The sequence below is a fragment of the Talpa europaea genome (assembly GCF_964194135.1).
Source record: "Talpa europaea genome assembly, chromosome: 5".
Taxonomy (NCBI): Eukaryota; Metazoa; Chordata; class Mammalia; order Eulipotyphla; family Talpidae; genus Talpa; species Talpa europaea.
Genome location: NC_140071.1, coordinates 17472772 through 17491770, shown reverse-complemented (window position 1 = coordinate 17491770; position 18999 = coordinate 17472772). Strand labels below are relative to the sequence as shown.

Genomic DNA, 18999 nt, shown 5'->3' with positions numbered 1-18999 from the left:
GGAACTGACTTTTAGCCTTTACGTGCCATCCTGCACTTCCCACTGTTAAAAATGGGCTGGCCTCCATCTTCACAAGGCAATGAAAATGTCAGATCCTTGAACTTCCTGCTGCTCCCCTTGAACACCCACCTGTAGCCTCAACTTAATGCCTCTCCTTCCAGCCCAGGAACTTCCCTGAGATACAGTATAGCCTGCAGGTGGGGGATGTGGCTTCTAGAGTCAGGCTGCCTAGGCTTGAGGGTCAGCTCTCCCGCCTGCTAGCCTCAAGAGGGTCGGGCAAATCACCTAACCTGTCTGTACCTCAGTTTCATCATTTGTAAAATGGGAATAACAAAAGTCCCTGTCTCATAGGACTGTTGTGAAGACCAAGCAAGATAAAACATATGAAGCAACAGGGCTTGGCATCTCATTCCGTACACTCATAAATTTTAGTCATTATTAATATTATCACATAAGAGACACTTTATCTTCCTCCATCTGGTATCACAGAAAAAGGCATCTCTGCTTCTTTCCTGAGATTTCTCCTTCATCTGGACCATTGATTCATTCCGCCTCTTCTCGTCCACAAAGGATCTCCAGTATCCTCCCGCCGGTCACCTGCCACTGATTGATTCTCTCGCAGGCAGGTGCTCCCTGTCTCCATATTCAGAAAACAAACCCACGCTTGAGCTTTTCTCCACAGCTGCTGTTGCTTTTCTCTCCTCTACCTCCACGTTTTTTGAAAGTATAGTCTGTGCTCCCTTCTTCCGCTCCAATTTACTCCACAACTTACTGTAAACTACACTGCTCTGCTGCAACATTTTTCTCTCCCTAAAATGTAAGCTCTGAGATGGTTGGGCTTTTCCCCTGTGTTTTTCATTATGCAAGTATCTGACATAATAAACAAATATTTATTCAGTGAATGAGTGATTGACTCTGGAAGGTCACCAAGACCAACCTCAAATCCAACATTCTTTTGTTCAATGTCATCTGCGTAGCTCTTACAACACAGGTTATTGTTGACTGTTTTATACATTTGTAGGGTCAGGAATACCACAGTGCAGGTTTTCTATGATCCAGCAGACCGGGTAAAGGAGGAGTCAGAGTCCTCAGTGGTTTTGCAGGTTTTTATTGGGATTTACCAGGCACAACGGCAGGCAGGGGCGCTGGGGGGCCGGTAGGCTGGCGGGCCTCCCAGCCCCCAGCAGGTCTTCACTCTGTGCTCTCCGGCCTTCTCTCGACTTCTGCTTCTCTTGCTTCTCTCTCGGCTTCTGCTGGTGTCCCCGTGACGCCGCCTTTAAAAGGCCAGTCTCTCAGCCCAGGTGTGCCCACTCCAGGTGCCCGCCATCAGGCATGCATTCAGGACCACAGGGTTCCCTCATCTATCCTAATGGCGGGAGGGCAGAAAAGCCTGATACCTTTTACCGACCCTACACTTTACAAAAAAAAAAAAATTTCATGTATGTTGTCTTCTTGAAGCTATAAGCACCAGTTAACTCGGGTGCAGGTAGAGACAATCATCTTTGTTTTAACAGTCAGGAGATTGAGACTGCGGCTGTTTCAGGGACTGCCATCAAGGGAGCAAACTTGTAAGCGAAGGAGGCCAATGCCATGTTATTTGGCTTTCAGCCTAATCTATTTCTCTCTCTCCGTGGGGGTGCTGAGTTCATTCTGCTACCAGGCTCATAGAAATGTCCGTTTAGAATAGACACATCTAAAAGGAGAGCTGGCCCTCACATCTATGTTGTCACTGTTGCTTCATAAATTAAATTTAAGGATTGAATTATTTCCATTTCTATTTAGTGCATTCCATCGGTGCAGCACTCTTCATTATCCTACAGGCCTGGAGAAGTTCATATGCTTCTCTTACCATAACGAGCTAGCATGGAAAATAGAACTGTCAACTAAAAAATTGTGTCAGTTAATCAAAATACAATTTAATGAGTATTTTCAATGTTCAAAGTATATACTAGGAATATTCCCTGAATCTGAGGAATTAAAAATCTTGTGGCAAATAAATAATGAAAGTTAGCCAACCATGTAGGCAGCAGGGAATTAATATGGAGAGTGAGAATTACCTGCACCCTATGAGCTCCACGGGCAGAAGTCATGTACACCAGGAAGAATGCACAGAGGCAGATGGAAGAAAGTTGAGGGAAAGAGGAGAGATGAGAAGGGTGAGCTTGGGTGGGAGAGAAGGGAAAGCAGGACAAGCTGCTGATTAACATAAAAGGGAAAAACAACTGTAGCAGGGACTATAGAGGTAGAAAAATGGTGTAGGGTAAGGAAAAATATCAGGCTTTTCTGCCCTCCCGCCATCAGGATAGATAATGGATCCCTGCGGTCCTGAATGCATGCCTGATGGTGGGCACCTGGAGTAGGGTGTGGGCATAGGTAGATGGGATTCACCTGGGCTGAGACTGGGCTTTTAAGGGCGGCGTCACGGGGACGCCAGCAGAAGCCAAAAGAGAAGCTGAGAGAGAAAAACAGAGAGAAGGTCGAAGAGCCTAGATAGAGTGAAGACCTGCTGTGGGCTGGGAGTCCTGCCAGCCTCCTGGCCCCCCAGCACCCTTGCCTGCTGTGTACCAGGTAAATCCCAATAAAAAGCCTGCAAAAACCACTGAGGACTCTGACTTCTCCTTTACCGGGTCTCCTGGATCATAGAAAACCTGCACTGTGGCCATTCCTGACTCTACAAATGGGTTGAATTAAAGATCAGTTAGGGAAAGATTTTGAATGTTAATCTAAATTGGAGATAGAATATATGCAAAATAGAAAGTTTCTGAGCAGAACCCAAAGAAATGGAATTTTAGGTTCATTTAGCAGTTAATTAAGCTCCTATAGAAAGCCTGAATTTTGGGAGACATGTTGGCAGAGGTGGGAAGAGAAGAGCAGACATAAAAACATAGGCAATTAAGCACAAACAGAATTTGATAAGCTACTGTCAATGTGAATACGATGGAAGAAGCTATCAAAAGTGGGTAAATGAACGGAAAATACTAATATTAAATGAAACCCAAGTGTGGCCCATAACATCCAAGCGAGTGATAAAAACCCAAAGGGGCTTCACTGAGGGATGCAGCATGACATCATCTCTCTGTACCAGGGTTGACATCGTGATGTGCTTATAAAGTGTCTTTATGGACTTACGTCTCGAAAAGCCTCACTTTTCATGTTTTGAAGCTTTACACCGGGGATGGGGTGCAGGCTTGGCACTTCCAATCCACTTGGCCCGCCTCTCTTCCTCTTCTGCAGAGTGATGTATAACTGATATAAAAGCTTTGTTGCTGCCCCAGGCTTTTCTGTGATGATATTTTGGGCCATGTTCTGATCAAACTGCACGCCAAGGAGATGGAGTGTTGGTTCCAAGCGAGAAAAATTACTGCGTTTGGTACTGGGGTTCCTAGGTGTGGAAATATTTTGCATAATTAAACACTGCCATGGAATTAAAAACAACTATCAGAGGTACTGCCATGATCCAATATCATGAATCACCCTGTGTTCTTTAAAAGATATCATTCCTTTCTAAAGTCACTCAATCATGTAAATACATTGAAATTTTCCATTATCCTAAACTCCATGATTTTATTTCTCTTAAATAGCTAAATAAAATACATTAATTTTGTACTTTATTGCTTAAATAGATACTTGGATTTCTACTAGAAGTCAATACCAAAATATAACTAAGTGCTTTCTTCTAAATGGAAAAGCTTTAGCATGGTTTTGAAAAATATTTTACCCTAAAGGCAAATTGCATTTTAGATGTGTTTCTTCAAATGAAAATAGTCCTAAATATTGCATTGACCAAGCCTCCTGGGCACTGTTAGAAATATTTAATTAAATAATATCAGCTCTGCAATCAAATTAATTATGTACTTTTTATTATACAACTTGTATTACTACTTTAAGAGTTAATAAAGACTTCATAATTATAAGACATACTTATTTTTGAATCATCTATTAGCAAATCAGGTTCATATTAGAAGAAATTCATTGATCCATTCATGTATTAATTCACTCTCTTAACTAGCATTTATTGAATACATTATGTACCAAGTGTATTTATTAAATTTGATATGTTTTAATAAATTTATTAAAATGCTACAGAGTCCCTGCCCTTGTGGAATTCAAAGTGGGAGAAGAGGTGAATCAACAAGTGTGATAAATTGAATCGAGGTCCCACATGAGCTAGGACTGTTAATGAGCCTATGAATCCGGTGACAGAAAAAAGGCAAAAGATGATGGATGCATTTTAAACTTCTATGCCTCTCTGTGATCAAACTGGATGTAAATATCAATTTTAACCACTGACTTACTCTTTCTTTGCTTAATGTTGGTGACAGTCTCCAGTGGGGAAAAACATTAGGTATAATTTAATATGTCAGAATCCTCCCCTTTGCTCCTCCCGCAACCTGCAAAGATACCTTAGAACAGAGAATGTTGCTATATATTTGATTACCTACAGAATTTCTAATATTAAAGGGCTACTCACCCAATTGTTTGACTTGGAACTATGAAATTATTTGGGGAAGATACTTTGACCTTCGTGACTTCAGTTAAGTTTCAGAAGTTTATAGAGATCATTTAGCACTTAAACTTTATATACTGTTCCTACTTTACTATTTCTCAATAGATTGCTCTCAAGCAATGATTCTAAGTTTTATTTCTTTTTTTCTCTTATCACAAATGCCATTGAAAATCTTACGAGAGCTATGGAAACTTTTCCACAGGGGGAAAAACACACACACATCTACACACATACCCACACAATACACATGCTATTGTGGGTGTTTGTAACTCTCCTAAAATCTAGCCTAGAAGCAGATACTAACTTCAAGTTAAAACACCACACTCTAAAAGCAGCTGGTTTTGGGGAAAGAGAGGAATGATTTCTAAACACGTGTAATGGTTTAGTGTGATGAGAAGGCCAATATCAACAAAAATAGCAAAGCAATGACTGGAATTCCGTTTCCAATCACATGGTGTCCTCTTCTCTCTGTACACAACACTCTTTTACCAGGAATATTTGGTAATGTACACTTAGTGTATAATCCTAAACCCATCAAACTATGAGTAAAATTATTTAAATTAATAAAAAGAAACAGTTCCTAGAAGTGAGGAGGAGACATAATGAATGTTTCAAGGAAATCTACTTAGCAGAAAACAAGGAAACAGTTTTTGAAGGTCTCATATCTACTTTTGCAATCTTTCCCCTGCAAATGACGTTATGTTTTGAAATAATAAGTGTTTGCCTAAAATGACTGAGGCGATGCAGACCATGTCTGGAAGAGTGTGATTGTGAAAGATCAGAGCCAGACACATGGCCTGTGCTTACCCTGCTTGGTCAGGCACCCATACTGCCTTTGATCTTCCTTCACAGTTATCCTTTCATGCCCTTCTCTCCTAGGAGCGCTTTTGTCTTGTCCACTATATCTGGGAAGATATGGGCTGAAAGACCTTAGTCAGAGACTTGGCCTGGGCCATAACCTTGAACTTCAGAGGTTAAGGGCACCATAATTTAAGAGGGAGAATCCAAAAGCAAATACTATTCATTTCCAAATTTTACCAAAATATAACTCTGCATTCAGTAAAAGTGGAGAACACCTTTGTTTGTATTATATGACCCCCCTGCCAACATGCAGTATAAGTCACAATACTATGGTGTCGTGACATGTCAGACTTTAAGATGACTTTAATGGAGTAACCAAAGTTCCAAGGAATAAGAGTACTTCTCTCTGGATGTTTCTGATATATATTCCAAATTTCCAACCAATTAAAATTTTGGGAACATAGTTGGTGTGTAAATGGGCAGAGATCTACTCTTGTTTTTAGAATATGCTTAATCAGGGCCTCTCTGGTTGTGCAGGCAGTTGAGCGCAGTGCTGTGAAGCTGTTTGCAGCCTCTGCAGTGCCAGTTCGATCCCCGCCAGCCATGGAGATACCCACATGGTGAGCCAGACCTCTCCTGTCTCGCCCACTGCTCCCCTCGGCAGTGTATTTCAGTCAGTCTGCCTGTTCTGTTCCCCACTCTGTCTCTGGTGAATCCTCTCACCCTCCCACACACCTGGCCTATACCCCGGTTCTTGCATAAATAAAATAAATCTTAAAAAAAAAAGAATATGCTTAACCAATATAACATGGTAATCAACAGTTGTTTTGAACATGGAGAAACCACTGGGACATCTTTGCTCTGGAGAGAGAGCATATGATGTAAATGATGACCTCGGAGGTAATGAGGACTGTATTCTGGGAAAAGCCTCTCCCTCTACACTTGCAGTTCTTATTTGCCAAGGGATCACCTATCTCCCCTCCTTCTTGCCACCTGAGCGAAAACATCTTACAAAGCTGCCCCGCCCCCAGGGACATCATGCTCCTTTACATTTCATTCTTTCAGTGAATCTCTTCATTTTTCACCCTTTGGGATAGCCTAGCAATATTCTAAAATAGGGAATTCTTTCAGAGTTAGATGAGTTATCCTCAGAATTAAGTAATTTCCAAGGGAAATAGCTACACATTATAAGCAATAAATAGTTTATTATTTACATTTTAGATCAAAGAAACTTAAATCAAAGACAAATTCTCCAAATCATGAGTCCTGGCCATCAACTTACTGCCTAACAAATGGGTTTTGACAAGAAGAATCCTTTTCCCCACTAACTAACGATTACGAAGATCACAACTATGAGCCTAATGATTCTGGCCTCTTTTAAGAAACCATGTTCCCCGGTTGGGGGGGGGGAGAAGTGGATTGTTTTAAGAACTAAAAAGGTCTTATATTTGGCTGTCAGGCCAACTACACCCTTCTCCCCACCCTGAGGTATGCAATAATTCTGAGTGTGATTGAGAGTTAGTCCTTTGCACTGGTTTAAAAGAGGGACTGTTTCATATGATGCTTCCCAGAGGAATTCTTGTCCAAAGGTGGGTCAAAGGTATGGGATGCATCCTAGCTCACCGTGCCAAGTCCCATCCCTGACACGAGACTGCTTCATCCAAAAGGGCACAAGGCCTCGCTGACTAAAATCACCCATCTTCACAGTTGTGCTCATCTGGATGGGGTCCCTTTTTCCAACTCACACAAAGGCCCTCTATGAACCTGCTCACAAGAGCCAATTCACTGAACCTGAAATGCTGCATGCTAGATCTGCTCAGTACGGCCCTTTCAATTTTCTGCGGGTAAACACCTATACTTTCTAGCATCATCCATTTATTCAAAAGAGAAAGACTACTGTGTGTCTGCCATGGGTTAAGGACAATGCTGGGGGGCAAAGAATAAATGCATAAACACACTCTGCAACTTTCGGCAACTTTGCAGTCTAGCTGAGGAGTAAACATTTATATATTCACTCATCAAACACTGTTTAGGTTCCTTCATGTGGCAGGCACTATAATAAGATCTGACATATAAATCATTATAACTTGATGTGATAAAACTTCTTTGGAATCAAAGAAGATTTTGAGCTGGATCTTAACAATGAATAAAGTTTCTCGTGGTGGAAGTGAAGAAAGAATAGTTATATGTAAAGGTACAAGGCAAAATAAAAACACATGACAAGCTATAGACCAAAGCAGTTGAAGTTAGGGCTCTGGGTTGATGGAAAGGTGGCTGGGAGGTGGAGGGGGTCATACTCCATATAAGACATGGCTTGTGAAAGACAAAGAAACCAGAATACCTAAAATTTCCGAAGTTGAACTTTGTAAAGATCAACAAACTTTTCAAACTTTTAGCTGGACTTATCAAGAAAGAGAGAGAAGACTCAAATTACTAAAATCATGAATAAAGAGGACATCACTGTGCATGTAACAGAAATAATAAGGGTTGCAAGAGCAGTATGAGCAAGTGCACGCGAACATTAGATAATTTACATAAATAGGAAAAATCCTCAGGAACACATAAACTACACACATGTGATTAATGGGAAATCTCCAGTGTTCTTCAGCTTTCCTGTGTCTAAAATCTCTTTGAAAAATAAAATTTAAAGAAAGTAGATGGAAAATGTTTGAAAAATGTTTCACCAACAAAGCTATATAAATGACTAATAAACATATGAAAAGACACTCAACATTCACCACTAGGGAAATGCAAATCAAAAGCACATGGGCTGCTCCTTCATAGTCACGTGGTTGGCTATAGTCAAAAAAGACAGATGACAAGTGTTGGCAAGGATGTGGAAATACTGAAAACTTCGTATATTGCTTGTGTGAGTGTAAATGGTGCAGGCACTTTGGAAAACAACTTGAATGTTCCTCAAAATGTAAATGAGGGCTTCCCCTGGTGGTGCAGGGGTTGAGTGCTGGGCTGTGAAGCTGTCCGCAGCCTCTGCAGCGCCCGGTTGGATCCCTGGCCCCCTGCGAGCGTCCCACATGGCGCGCAGACCTCTCCTGTTCCCCACTCTGGCTCTGGTGAATTCTCTCACCCTCCCCCACTTCTGACTGTACACAGTGCTTGTATAAATAAATCAATAAATCTTAAAAAAAAAAAAGGAAATGAGACCATGTAACCCAGTGATTCTGTAACAGGGTGGTCCCCAGGAAAGGGGGAGGTTCCCTGCCCCACCCAAGGGAGGGTGGAGCTGAGCAGGAAGAGGAGAAGCTGAAGAAGAGACTGAGGAAGGAAGCAGGATGGAGCCAGGAGACCTGGAGGAGGCGCATGGAGCCTAGAGACATGTGAAGAAACTGCGCTTGTCTTTTGGTCGTGGACTGGGTGACACAGATGTGGGTGAGACCCGTGGGGAGGTGACCATGGCAGCTTTTATCTGGATGTTGATTTTGCTCTTTTCCTTCTGGGCTTGTCTGATTGTTTCTGACCCTTTGCTGTGGGTCCCCACTGGAAGGTGCTTTAGACTCATGGCAGGCTTTGGGGCCTTGCTCTGGGCCAATCCCATTTGGATGGACTTTTACCCACGAGGGGACGGATAACTTTGGGTGCTTGATTTAGAAACTAGACTCTTTGCCTTTCCTGTATTGTTTCCTAGTTGTATTAAAGTTCCTTCCCATTAAAGTCTCCTATGTTTTGTGTTGATGCGGCGGATGGCAGAACCCATTTAGAATAGGCAGGTTTGCGGGGTTTGAGCTGCCCCTCTCCCTGTCCTATAACAGATTTGGCGCCCAATGTGATTTAGGACAGAGCCATCCATGGTTAGTCAGCCCCATGGGGAAATTGGTCTTCCCTATGGCACTGGCTGCCATAAGCGCAAATGTGATTTTTGGTTTCTCAGAAACAATCAGACAAGCCCAGAAGGAAAAGAGCAAAATCAACATCAAGATAAAAGCTGCCATGGTCACCTCCCCACGGGTCTCACCCACATCTGTGTCACCCAGTCCACGACCAAAAGACAAGCGCAGTTTCTTCACATGTCTCTAGGCTCCATGCGCCTCCTCCAGGTCTCCTGGCTCCATCCTGCTTCCTTCCTCAGTCTCTTCTCCTCTTCCTGCTCAGCTCCACCCTCCCTTGGGTGGGGCAGGGAACCTCCCCCTTTCCTGGGGACCACCCTGTTACAATTCTACTCCTAGGTATATGCTTAAAAGGAATAAAAACATTTATATAGAAAATTTTCAAACCCTAGAAATCTGACTGGAGAATTGAGGCTATGAAAAGGGGTCAGAGAAAAGGGAGAGTAAAGTGGGGAGCACAGTGTTGTAAACCAATGTTACCTCAATTAAAAAAAACAAAACCGCAAGGTGCATAGCAGTACTATTCATAATAGACAAAAAGTGGAAGCAATTTTTATCTATCGATGAGCCCATAAGCAAAAGGTGGTATATCCAATTGAAATTATTCAGCGAGTAAATAGGAATGAAGGCATACTGATAGATGCTACAACATGTACGAACCTTGAAAATATTATCCTAAATAGAAGCCAGTCACAAAATGCCACATACTGTATGACTCCATTGATATGATACAAAACATATGTAGATGAAGCTGTTTTCCAGAGATGAAAAACAGACCAGTGGCTACCAAGCACTAGGTGGTTAGGTCGTGCTGATGATTAGGAATTATACTAAGTATTAACTATATTTAAAACCACTAAATTGTATGCTTTAAAATGGTGAACTATGATGTGTGAATTATATCTCAATATAACTGTTAAAAACAAAAAAATGGATTCTTTTATTATTAGTTAAGTTCTATTTCATATTTTTAAAAGCATAAAAATAAATATAATGGGTCAGAACATTATATGCTATTACTCTCCTCTTAAAAGAAAGCAAAACCACCTAACAAAATAATCAAAAACCAGGAGTAATCTGGTTTAAGATTGCAGGAATACAGAAGATATTAAAATGGACCCCCCCACCCCCAAGAGATGAGGTCCTCCTGGACCCCTGCAACTTTCTCTCTGACTCCTGGGACAATGAACATGAATTTTTGAGGAAGCAACAATTTCCATATCAATGGTCTGCTTGGCTGGTTAAGGTTTGGAAGGATCTTGTGACTGATGATTCTTTAAGGTCAACTTTGGAGGGTAAACAGTTGCAATGCCAAAAGACCTGTTTTAAAGGAAAGAGTAATCTCACCAACCTGCTTTCCGAAAATTCTGAAAAATCATCTTGAAGTTCAAACTTGTGCAGAACTTCTCCAATGAGATAGCCACTAGAAAATGCCTTTGCAAATGACTTGGGACCTGAATTTCAAAGCACAAAGACAAAAAAGTAAATATAGTTTTGCACATATAGCTCATCTGTTTTTGATAATATAGACTTAAAGAAAAAGTCCATAGTTTAAGTTGAACTCACAATGCCATGAAAGTCCTTTTAGAAATATCTTTTTTTTAATATCCTTTTTTAACTAAATGAAAAGACTGAAGCTAAACAGTAGACTTTTTGAAAAGTTCCCCAAATAAACTCAGTACTTGATAATGTATGAAATTTTGAAAGAAAAGACAATTTCTGATTATATGAAACAAAACACAACCAATGAAAACTTATAAATATCCTTAGATCTCAAAACAAAACAAACCTTTAAGAGATCTTACAAAGTAAGACCTTACTTATCAATACAACTTGCCAATAATTAGAGCATAGTGCAACCAAGTGATGTTCCATCTAATTTTTTTAAACTATAAGACTTAATTTTAAATTTTGTAATGGAAATTTTACAAAAGTCATCTGATGACAATAAATAAAGTCTACGGAACATAATCAAGTTTTCTTGGGTGCTTGTGGGATGGGGGTTACTCTGGTCCAGTTGTCCCAAGACATCCCAGAGGAAATCAGGCCATGGAGTCACAGATAATTGCATCAGAGTCTTGACTGTCTCCCTTGGTAGCTGTGCAACCTTGGGCAAGATGCTTACCCTCTCTGAGTTTCTGTCTCTTCATCTCTAAAACAGAGATAACCATATCTCTGTATACCCTGGGGAGTGTTGTTTTGAAAATTAGACATAAGGTATGAGAATTTCTTGATGCTGTGTCTGGCACACAGAATGTACATATTGATAAATGCAGAGAAAAATATTTAAATGTTGAGTAGAATTTGCTTTCTTTCAAAATGTCCTTAGTTTAGGGTCATTTATATTTTTCTTATGAAGTGAAGGATGGTATTCAAGGATGATGTATAAAATAAATAATATCGGGCCTCCCTGGTGGCGCAGTGGTTGAGGGCTGGGTTGCGAAGCTGCCCGCGGCCTCTATGCGCCGGTTCGATCCCCGGCTGCTCCCCGGCCACCTCTCCTGCCACCCGCTGCTCTCCTCAGCAGTGTACTTTGGTCCTTCTGCCTGCTCTGCTCCCCTCTCTGGCTCTGGTGAATTCTCTCACCCTCCCCCGCTTCTGACTGTACCCAGTACTTGTATAAATAAATAAATAAATCTTTAAAATAAATAAATAAATAATATCATTATAGGACAAAATCATCATCTTTCAAATAATTTAAAATCCCATAGAAATCTTCAACATGTTTCATTAAGCAGTAGCAGCCAAAAGACTCGATACTGTATAGCACAGCAGTATCACACATTTGTGTGTATCAAATGGCCCTCTTTTATTTATTTGACTAATAATAAAGGAACTAAACTGAGTATGGAGAAATCACACTTCATGATTCGTAGAACTGACCCTTGGTGTGTGGCTGCAGGGAGGTGAGGTCAGTTACTCCATAAAGATCATTGTACAGACTTCACCCAGAAGTCTACACACCATCATAAAAATAAGATTATTTTGCATATCTGATATCAGTCCACTAGGCTTTGGACCTTTTATCCAAGGCTTTTCAAATATTTATTCTCAAAACATTTTAGCCTCAAAATATTTTATATTAAATCAATATAGTAATAGTTTTAAAATATGTCAACTATTCCCATTGACTCAGTTCACTCAGGGTGAACTCCTGAACTGCCCAGGATGAGAATCTATTGACCAAGGTTATATGACCTTTCATTTTGTCTATGAAGCACTTTGCCAACAAGAAGTGAAACTTTGCAAGCTCCCCCAAACAAAAATTGCCAGTCATCTAAATGTGTGTTTGGTTATAGTTTATGTGAAAGAAAAATTCTGTGTTCATTCTTAAAGTCTAGAGTCTGGCACCTATTTGTGTAAATTTTATCAAGTTTTGCCTAAAGCAGACTGGTTTTATCATTATTTTAAAACTATTTTTAAAATCACTATAGAAACATGATACCTGCTTTCATGTTGATGGGTCGATACACTTCTTCCTCAGCTATATCTTCCCTCCAAAGCTGTGTCTTAATTTGAAACATCAATATAACTCTTGACAAGAGAACAGATACTAACCCCCTCCTGGGGCTTTGGCTGGGAGAATCTGGAATTTGGGGCATATGCTAGCTCTGCAACCAGCCAGCTCTGCTGTCGGCCTGTCTTTACCCATGCAACGCATGTTAAGCCTGTGCTTTCTAACCAAGGCACCAGATGGTTCTGACTCTAACATGACAACAGTCATAGGGCCTTGTGATACTACAACATGAGAGGGACTGAGATTGCTCTTACCCTAAATGCCATCTGTTCCTTAGCAAGGGCCATCTGGCATCATACAAGAGTAGTCTCAGCCCTTCCTTCACTAGAACAATCAAGATCCAGAGCTTGCATTATCAATCATATTTTAAAAATCAAGCAAATTGGCTGGGAACTGACCTGGCCCCACCAGGCCTTGGTGTTCCTGGGAGACGGCCCCACACTCCACTTAGCCTTGACAGGTTTCTGCTGAATATAGTCTATTTCACAGCACACCAGCATCTGACGAGGCCAGTCTGTGACCTTCACGATCCAGACAAAAACAAAATCCCCCTGTCATCATGTCTGTACTCACATAAAAACAAAGGTGCTCAAAATAAAAATGACCAAATGTCCCTCGATTCTGGCTAGTGTGAGTGATTGCTTTTTTCCAAATGTGGCTCACTTCCTAGATGAGCTTCATTAAGATTATAGCTCAGCTATAGTATTGCCTATGCTCCTTGACAGGATCCCAATTCAGAGCAAAGCACAGCTTCCTTGAACTCTCCTCCAAAACACCTTACACAAGTCCAAGTGCTCGAAGTCCTTTCTATACCCTCCATACTGAGATGTCCACTGTCACCTGTGCTGTTTGTCCCTGAATAGCGCAACTGAACAAACCCAACTTGGTTCAGACACAGGCATACCCTAAGACTGATTGACTTTTTCAATTTTCTCCTTTGAAGACTTGATCATTTTCCCACGATTTACTGTCTGAAACAAAATCTCAGTTGCTATATTATAATCTTTCATGGTTAAAATATGGAGTGTCATTCTTTTGTGATTTTATATCTTAAAAATTTGACATTGATTTACACAACAGCCTTTTGTTACTAGATTTGTTATTTCAATTTTTAGTCAATGGAAGCAAAATTTTAATCAAGGAAAATACTGATGAGCTAGCCAGGAAATATAAAAATTTGTTGTGTTACATGAGAAGTAATAAATTTCCTGACTATCCTGAGGACTGATGTATGAAAATATGTGTGATTTAATGATACCCAGTTAAAATAGGAATAAACAAAGAGTCAGCAGACACAGAATTTACTGCTAACTTGCCACTACCTAGCTTTATAACCCTAAGCAAATTTCTAAACATATTTGATTTAAAGACCTCATATGCAAGAGAATTAAATGACATCTAAGATTCTTTTTCATATCTAAAGTTATATGACTCTCAGACACCCTAAGGTTGCAAACCAATAAAAGGTTACCGTAATACCTTATAAGTTACTGTAATAGCTAGATATTCAATAGGATATTTTGATATCTGTAATCTCTCAAAATAACATATGACCATTCTGCAAAAGTCTGTACATGAGCTCTAATCAACAAAGTATAGTTAGTGCAGAAGGGAACTCAAATAAAGCATGCCTCCAAAATCTGGGACAAACAGTAAAAACAACACTCTTTACAACAAAATTACTAAAATTTAATATAAAAGGATAAACTTACAGAAACACACTTATTTAAAAAAATTAACAAAGACCACAGAATATCTCTTAAAATTCTCAACAATTTATCTAGTCAAACTTTTTACACCTCATGGAAACTATAATCTCGGGATACATTAATCCTTTTCCATATGTAGCAAAAAAGATATGCTACAATGAAATAATACACAAATATTGTAATTTCATAAGTTTTTAGAGTAGTAGTCATGCTGGAAAATAGAATAGCATGTATCCCCACATACAGGGAGAAGAGGAGGAAATTCAATTCTCTCATGTAATCAAATCTAACCCATCCCCAATATATCTAGATAAAATATCTCTAGAGCAGAAAAGTAAAACACATCACATATTAGCTCAATTTGAGAGGTCATTTTGGTAATATCTGGTTTCTGATTGTCAGCGAGCCTCTTGATCTATAAATTTGGTCTTGTCCTGCATGCACCATCCTACCAAGCTGGAATACCATGTTCAATGGGCAGTGCTATCCTTTTCCTCATAAACTGGTACCCTGACTTATAAAATCAACAAAATGCAAATTCAGTCAGTATGAAACAGCCGCTAAGAACTTGCCTAGTGTAATGAAATAGAGCTCCTGAAAATGTTTTCAAGGATCAAAGTGCCCAGGGTCACCTTCTTGGGATGAACAAATCCATAAGGTTCAGCCTGAAACAGTACTCTATTTTTGCCTCAATTATATACTCTTGTAAAATAAAAATTTATTTGCTAAGTGTCCATTGTGTGACAAGCACAATACTAAGCACTACTATAAAGTGAGAGACAGAAAAAAAGTTGAGTATCTAGATCCTGGTACAGATGTTAGTGACTGTGATAGATGTTTTCTCTTTGCAAATCCATTTGATGCCTCCCCAGATATATGGCAATAATTGTTCTTACTTCTCAGGGTATAAAACTGGAACCTGAAGATTATCATTTCTATTTTGTATACCATGAAATCAAGACTTAGGTACAATTAACTTTCCCAGACCCAGCTTTCTTTTTATTGTACCTCTGTTACTATTGATAACAATGTTTAAGATTACCGATACAATTAAAATATACATAAAATGTCCTCACAATATTCAATATTCAATGTAGCCACACCCAAAATCCAGAATATGGACTGTTATCCAACCCAAAAGATCTGATCTGTGCAGCACAGGAATAAAGGGCTTCTGATTTACTTATAGACAATGTTCAGCTATGACATTCTGATGTTAGTTTCCTCTTACGGTGAACTCATGAAAGTTTTATAAAACAGACACATTGCTTACTCTTGAAAATAACAGAATTCTTAAAGAATTTTACAGCAAATATTTCAGAAGCATTACTCCACAGTGCTTATTTTTCATTATAATAATAACTGAGTTTCAGATGTGATTTTTTGTGGAGGAACTTATTATAGTCTAAGACATTTCATTAACATCTTAATACCATTTTCATGGAGAAATAATCTAGTTAAATTTAATGCACTGAAGATACTTAGCTCTAGTAACATAGATTTGAATTTTCATATGTTGCAACTAATCAAGTCTCTGGAGATGCACAGGAACCTTGTTAAGTGCGGAGAGACTGTTCTCCCTGAGCATCATTGGAATTCATTTTCTTTAACTCAGATAGTCAGGGTAGCCCAGGCAACACAAAATTCAATATAATATGTTTTACCCAAATCGACTCCTGCCTTTCAGAATTATCCAGAAATCAATCAGATTTAACTGTCTCTCCAATGACTGAATCATTATTCAGTCTCATGCACTCTCTTGTCCTTCTCATGCTGTTTTCTTTGTCCCAGGAAACAACATGTGGACTGCACCACTTCTAAACAAGCACTAAGAAATTCACCTTACCCATCTTCACCATCTTGTCACATATGCTGTGACAAGGATATGCCCTCCGAATTACAACATAATTTTATATGCCATAACTTTTATTTATTTTTTTATGCCATAACTTTTACATGTACTATCTCATTTAATCTCAACACAACTCTATGAGGTATTGTTATTACTATTATTTTAAGTAGCATCAAATGCAGGCAAATAACAGGCCCAAACTCACTAGCTAGTAAGTGGTACATAAAAGGCCAAGCAGTCTGGCCTCCAAATTCTTGTTCTTAATGGGACCCTCATCCAGAACTTGCCAGTGGTTGTACCTTCTTCTGATCCTTCCATGATATCTATAAAAGCCATTCAGAACCTTCCATTGTACACCAAAACAATTGATCAAAATATGGGAATCAACAAGCAGCAGTATGGTTCCTGAGGTGCAAAGATTCTATCTCATTTGTTTGCAAACAAAGTTCTCTACAGTCTCAAAAGTTTTATAGTAAGGAGCGTGGTTACCTGGGAACTGTTTCTCTCTTTAGATTCCTCTTAGCAATTAGGATCAAGCAATGAATATGTATTGCTAGTGAGTGGGATACAGAACACTGCAGCTGTCCCTGCTAACAGCTTCCAGATTTACACTGCAGGGAAAGACATCGGGAATTTTCCAATTGGTTTGTCTTGTTAAAATTCTTACTTAAAAAGTCGCCAGCCTTTTAATCTTCATAAAGTGAAATAATTCTTCTTCCTCATCTCAAAACCAAAAATTCCCCAAACCAATTACAATTCCCCCAAACTCCCCAACCCGACATACTACTGTTTTTATGTTTCTTATTAATTTTATTTACTTTTTTCAAAAGTGTTTCAATATGCAAGAGAGTTCTGGGAACTTAAGCAAATGGTGTGGTTTTCACAAATCAAATAAATGAACAAAATTAAACTCAACAATCTGTAACTGCTTTTCTTTGGAACAGTATAGCTTTAGGGAGTGATAATGTGTTTTGACTCTGGTGGCCAGAGAGGAAAAAGAAAAGAAAAATACTAGACATTGTTCTGAGGTCAGCATCCTAATTATTGGGCACTGTCAGAGACACAATAGAACCATCATAGAATCCTGGCTGAGAACTGATTGCAGTTTCCAGGGAGTATGTGGGTGGTGGTTTGGCAAAAAATGTGTGGGGATTGAGCCTCAAGAAATGCAACAGGAGATGCTCCAGTGTTAAAGATAATGATACTGATAATTGACATTTTGTCATTACAGAAACACTACTGATGTAGCAAATTTTCTGGGTCACAGAATGTTACATTGGCACCATGGCCCCCCTTTGTAGAAGTCGCCATTTTGCAAGTCTGCTTCTGAGAAAACAGACTGAAATGACTGGGCTGCAAACCTCTTGCCTTGAGCAACAACCATAGCAGCTGAAAAAATAAAAATATAACTGCTGTTCAGGAAACAACAGAATGAAGTTGAGGAGTCCTGTGCTGGAATAGCTTGGCTGTCAAAGAAGTTGCCTGCCTGTAAAAAATTCCACTGCAGTTGTAAGATTTAATAAACTATGGGTGGCAACTTCATGGGTGAGATAAAATCAGGCTAGTGACTAAGTAAGGTCCACCTTTGGGCAAAAGTGAACAGTGATCAGAAGTAGCTGAAGTTTGTAAATGTTTATCTTAAACTGCTAAAATTTGCATGTTAACATAGTTTGTGTCAACTCATTTCACACCCCCTCTCTTTCTAGGAGTTAGGGAGGGGAAGTATGACTGACCGCATCTGTTTTATACCGGTGGAAACACACTCAGAGGGGGGATCTGTAATTTGTCCAGGGCTGCATACCCCACTGGTTTGCCAGCGCATAGCGCTTAAGGATGGAGGAGTGAGAGGCATTATCAGCACCAAACTACCAAGTCCAGCAAACTCCTCTTTCCGTAGGAGCTGGGGAGTCCTCCCTAACCCCCCTCATTGCTTAGAACCACACATTAGGTCAGAAACTCTGCGGGGTTGGGCCCAAGGAGAAGATGGGAAACTCTGGAGCTTTAAAGCTGGGTTGGGCGACGCCCCACTGAGCGGGGGGTGAGTTGGAGAGTGGGGGGCGTGGGGTGGGCCTGGGAGATGAAGGTGCCCGGCTCCTCGCCTAGGGGCGCTGCCTGGCCAGGCAGACACCCCGCCCCAGCACAGCCGGCTTCCCGCCACCTCTCATCAGCTTGCTTTTTTGGGGGTACGGCCCCTCTCGCCCCGGCCTCGTCACTCACTCACGGTCTGGGACACCTTCACCTCCTGGTTGAGCCACTGGCACAGGATCTCCGACATGATTCGGCCTCGCGAGCAGGTGTTAGGAACGCGCGGGAAACTAAGCCCTCGTCCCGCGTCCCCCTGTTGCCAAGGACAACCCGTTGCTAGGAAGCGTATCTAGGGCCGAGGTAGGCGAAAGGCGCGGACAAGACAGGCGCTCGAGCCCCGCCGCCCAGCACTGAAAACCGTGGCGCGCCCCCTGCTGGCGGGGAGGACCGGCCGTGCGCGCCGAGGGCCGCGGGGCCCAGGAGCTGGGCGGGAGCAGGTGTGGCCGGGAAGCCCTGCGCTGTGCAGGGGAGCTTGCCCGAACAGTGAGAAAGAGAAAACCTGGTTTGGGAGCAGTTTTTTTTCTTTCTTCCAGATTGTACTTTAAGGAAATTTATCCAAGTTCTTGTTCTAATGGTAGCGGTCTTGTTAGTTTGCAAATTCCCCGGTTTAATTGCTGTATTGTGTGGACCACCTTGGCATGGACGCAGTGTGTCTTATTTATATTTTAATCCCAGACACAGCAAGC

At 40.6% G+C, this 18999-nt stretch overlaps 1 protein-coding gene across 1 annotated transcript in view; it reads right to left on the bottom strand.

Moving 5' to 3' along the window:
* The window catches only part of SPEF2 (sperm flagellar 2), a gene marked incomplete at both ends in the record, with an annotated part of 130042 nt that extends 111539 nt beyond the window's left edge, over positions 1 to 18503 (bottom strand). The window contains 3 exons of the mRNA XM_084233900.1: positions 3130 to 3382; positions 10502 to 10604; positions 18446 to 18503. Of these exons, the coding sequence (XP_084090026.1) occupies positions 3130 to 3382; positions 10502 to 10604; positions 18446 to 18503 (414 nt within the window). The remainder of the gene's footprint in view (positions 1 to 3129; positions 3383 to 10501; positions 10605 to 18445) is intronic.
* Between the last annotated feature and the right edge of the window lie 496 nt (positions 18504 to 18999).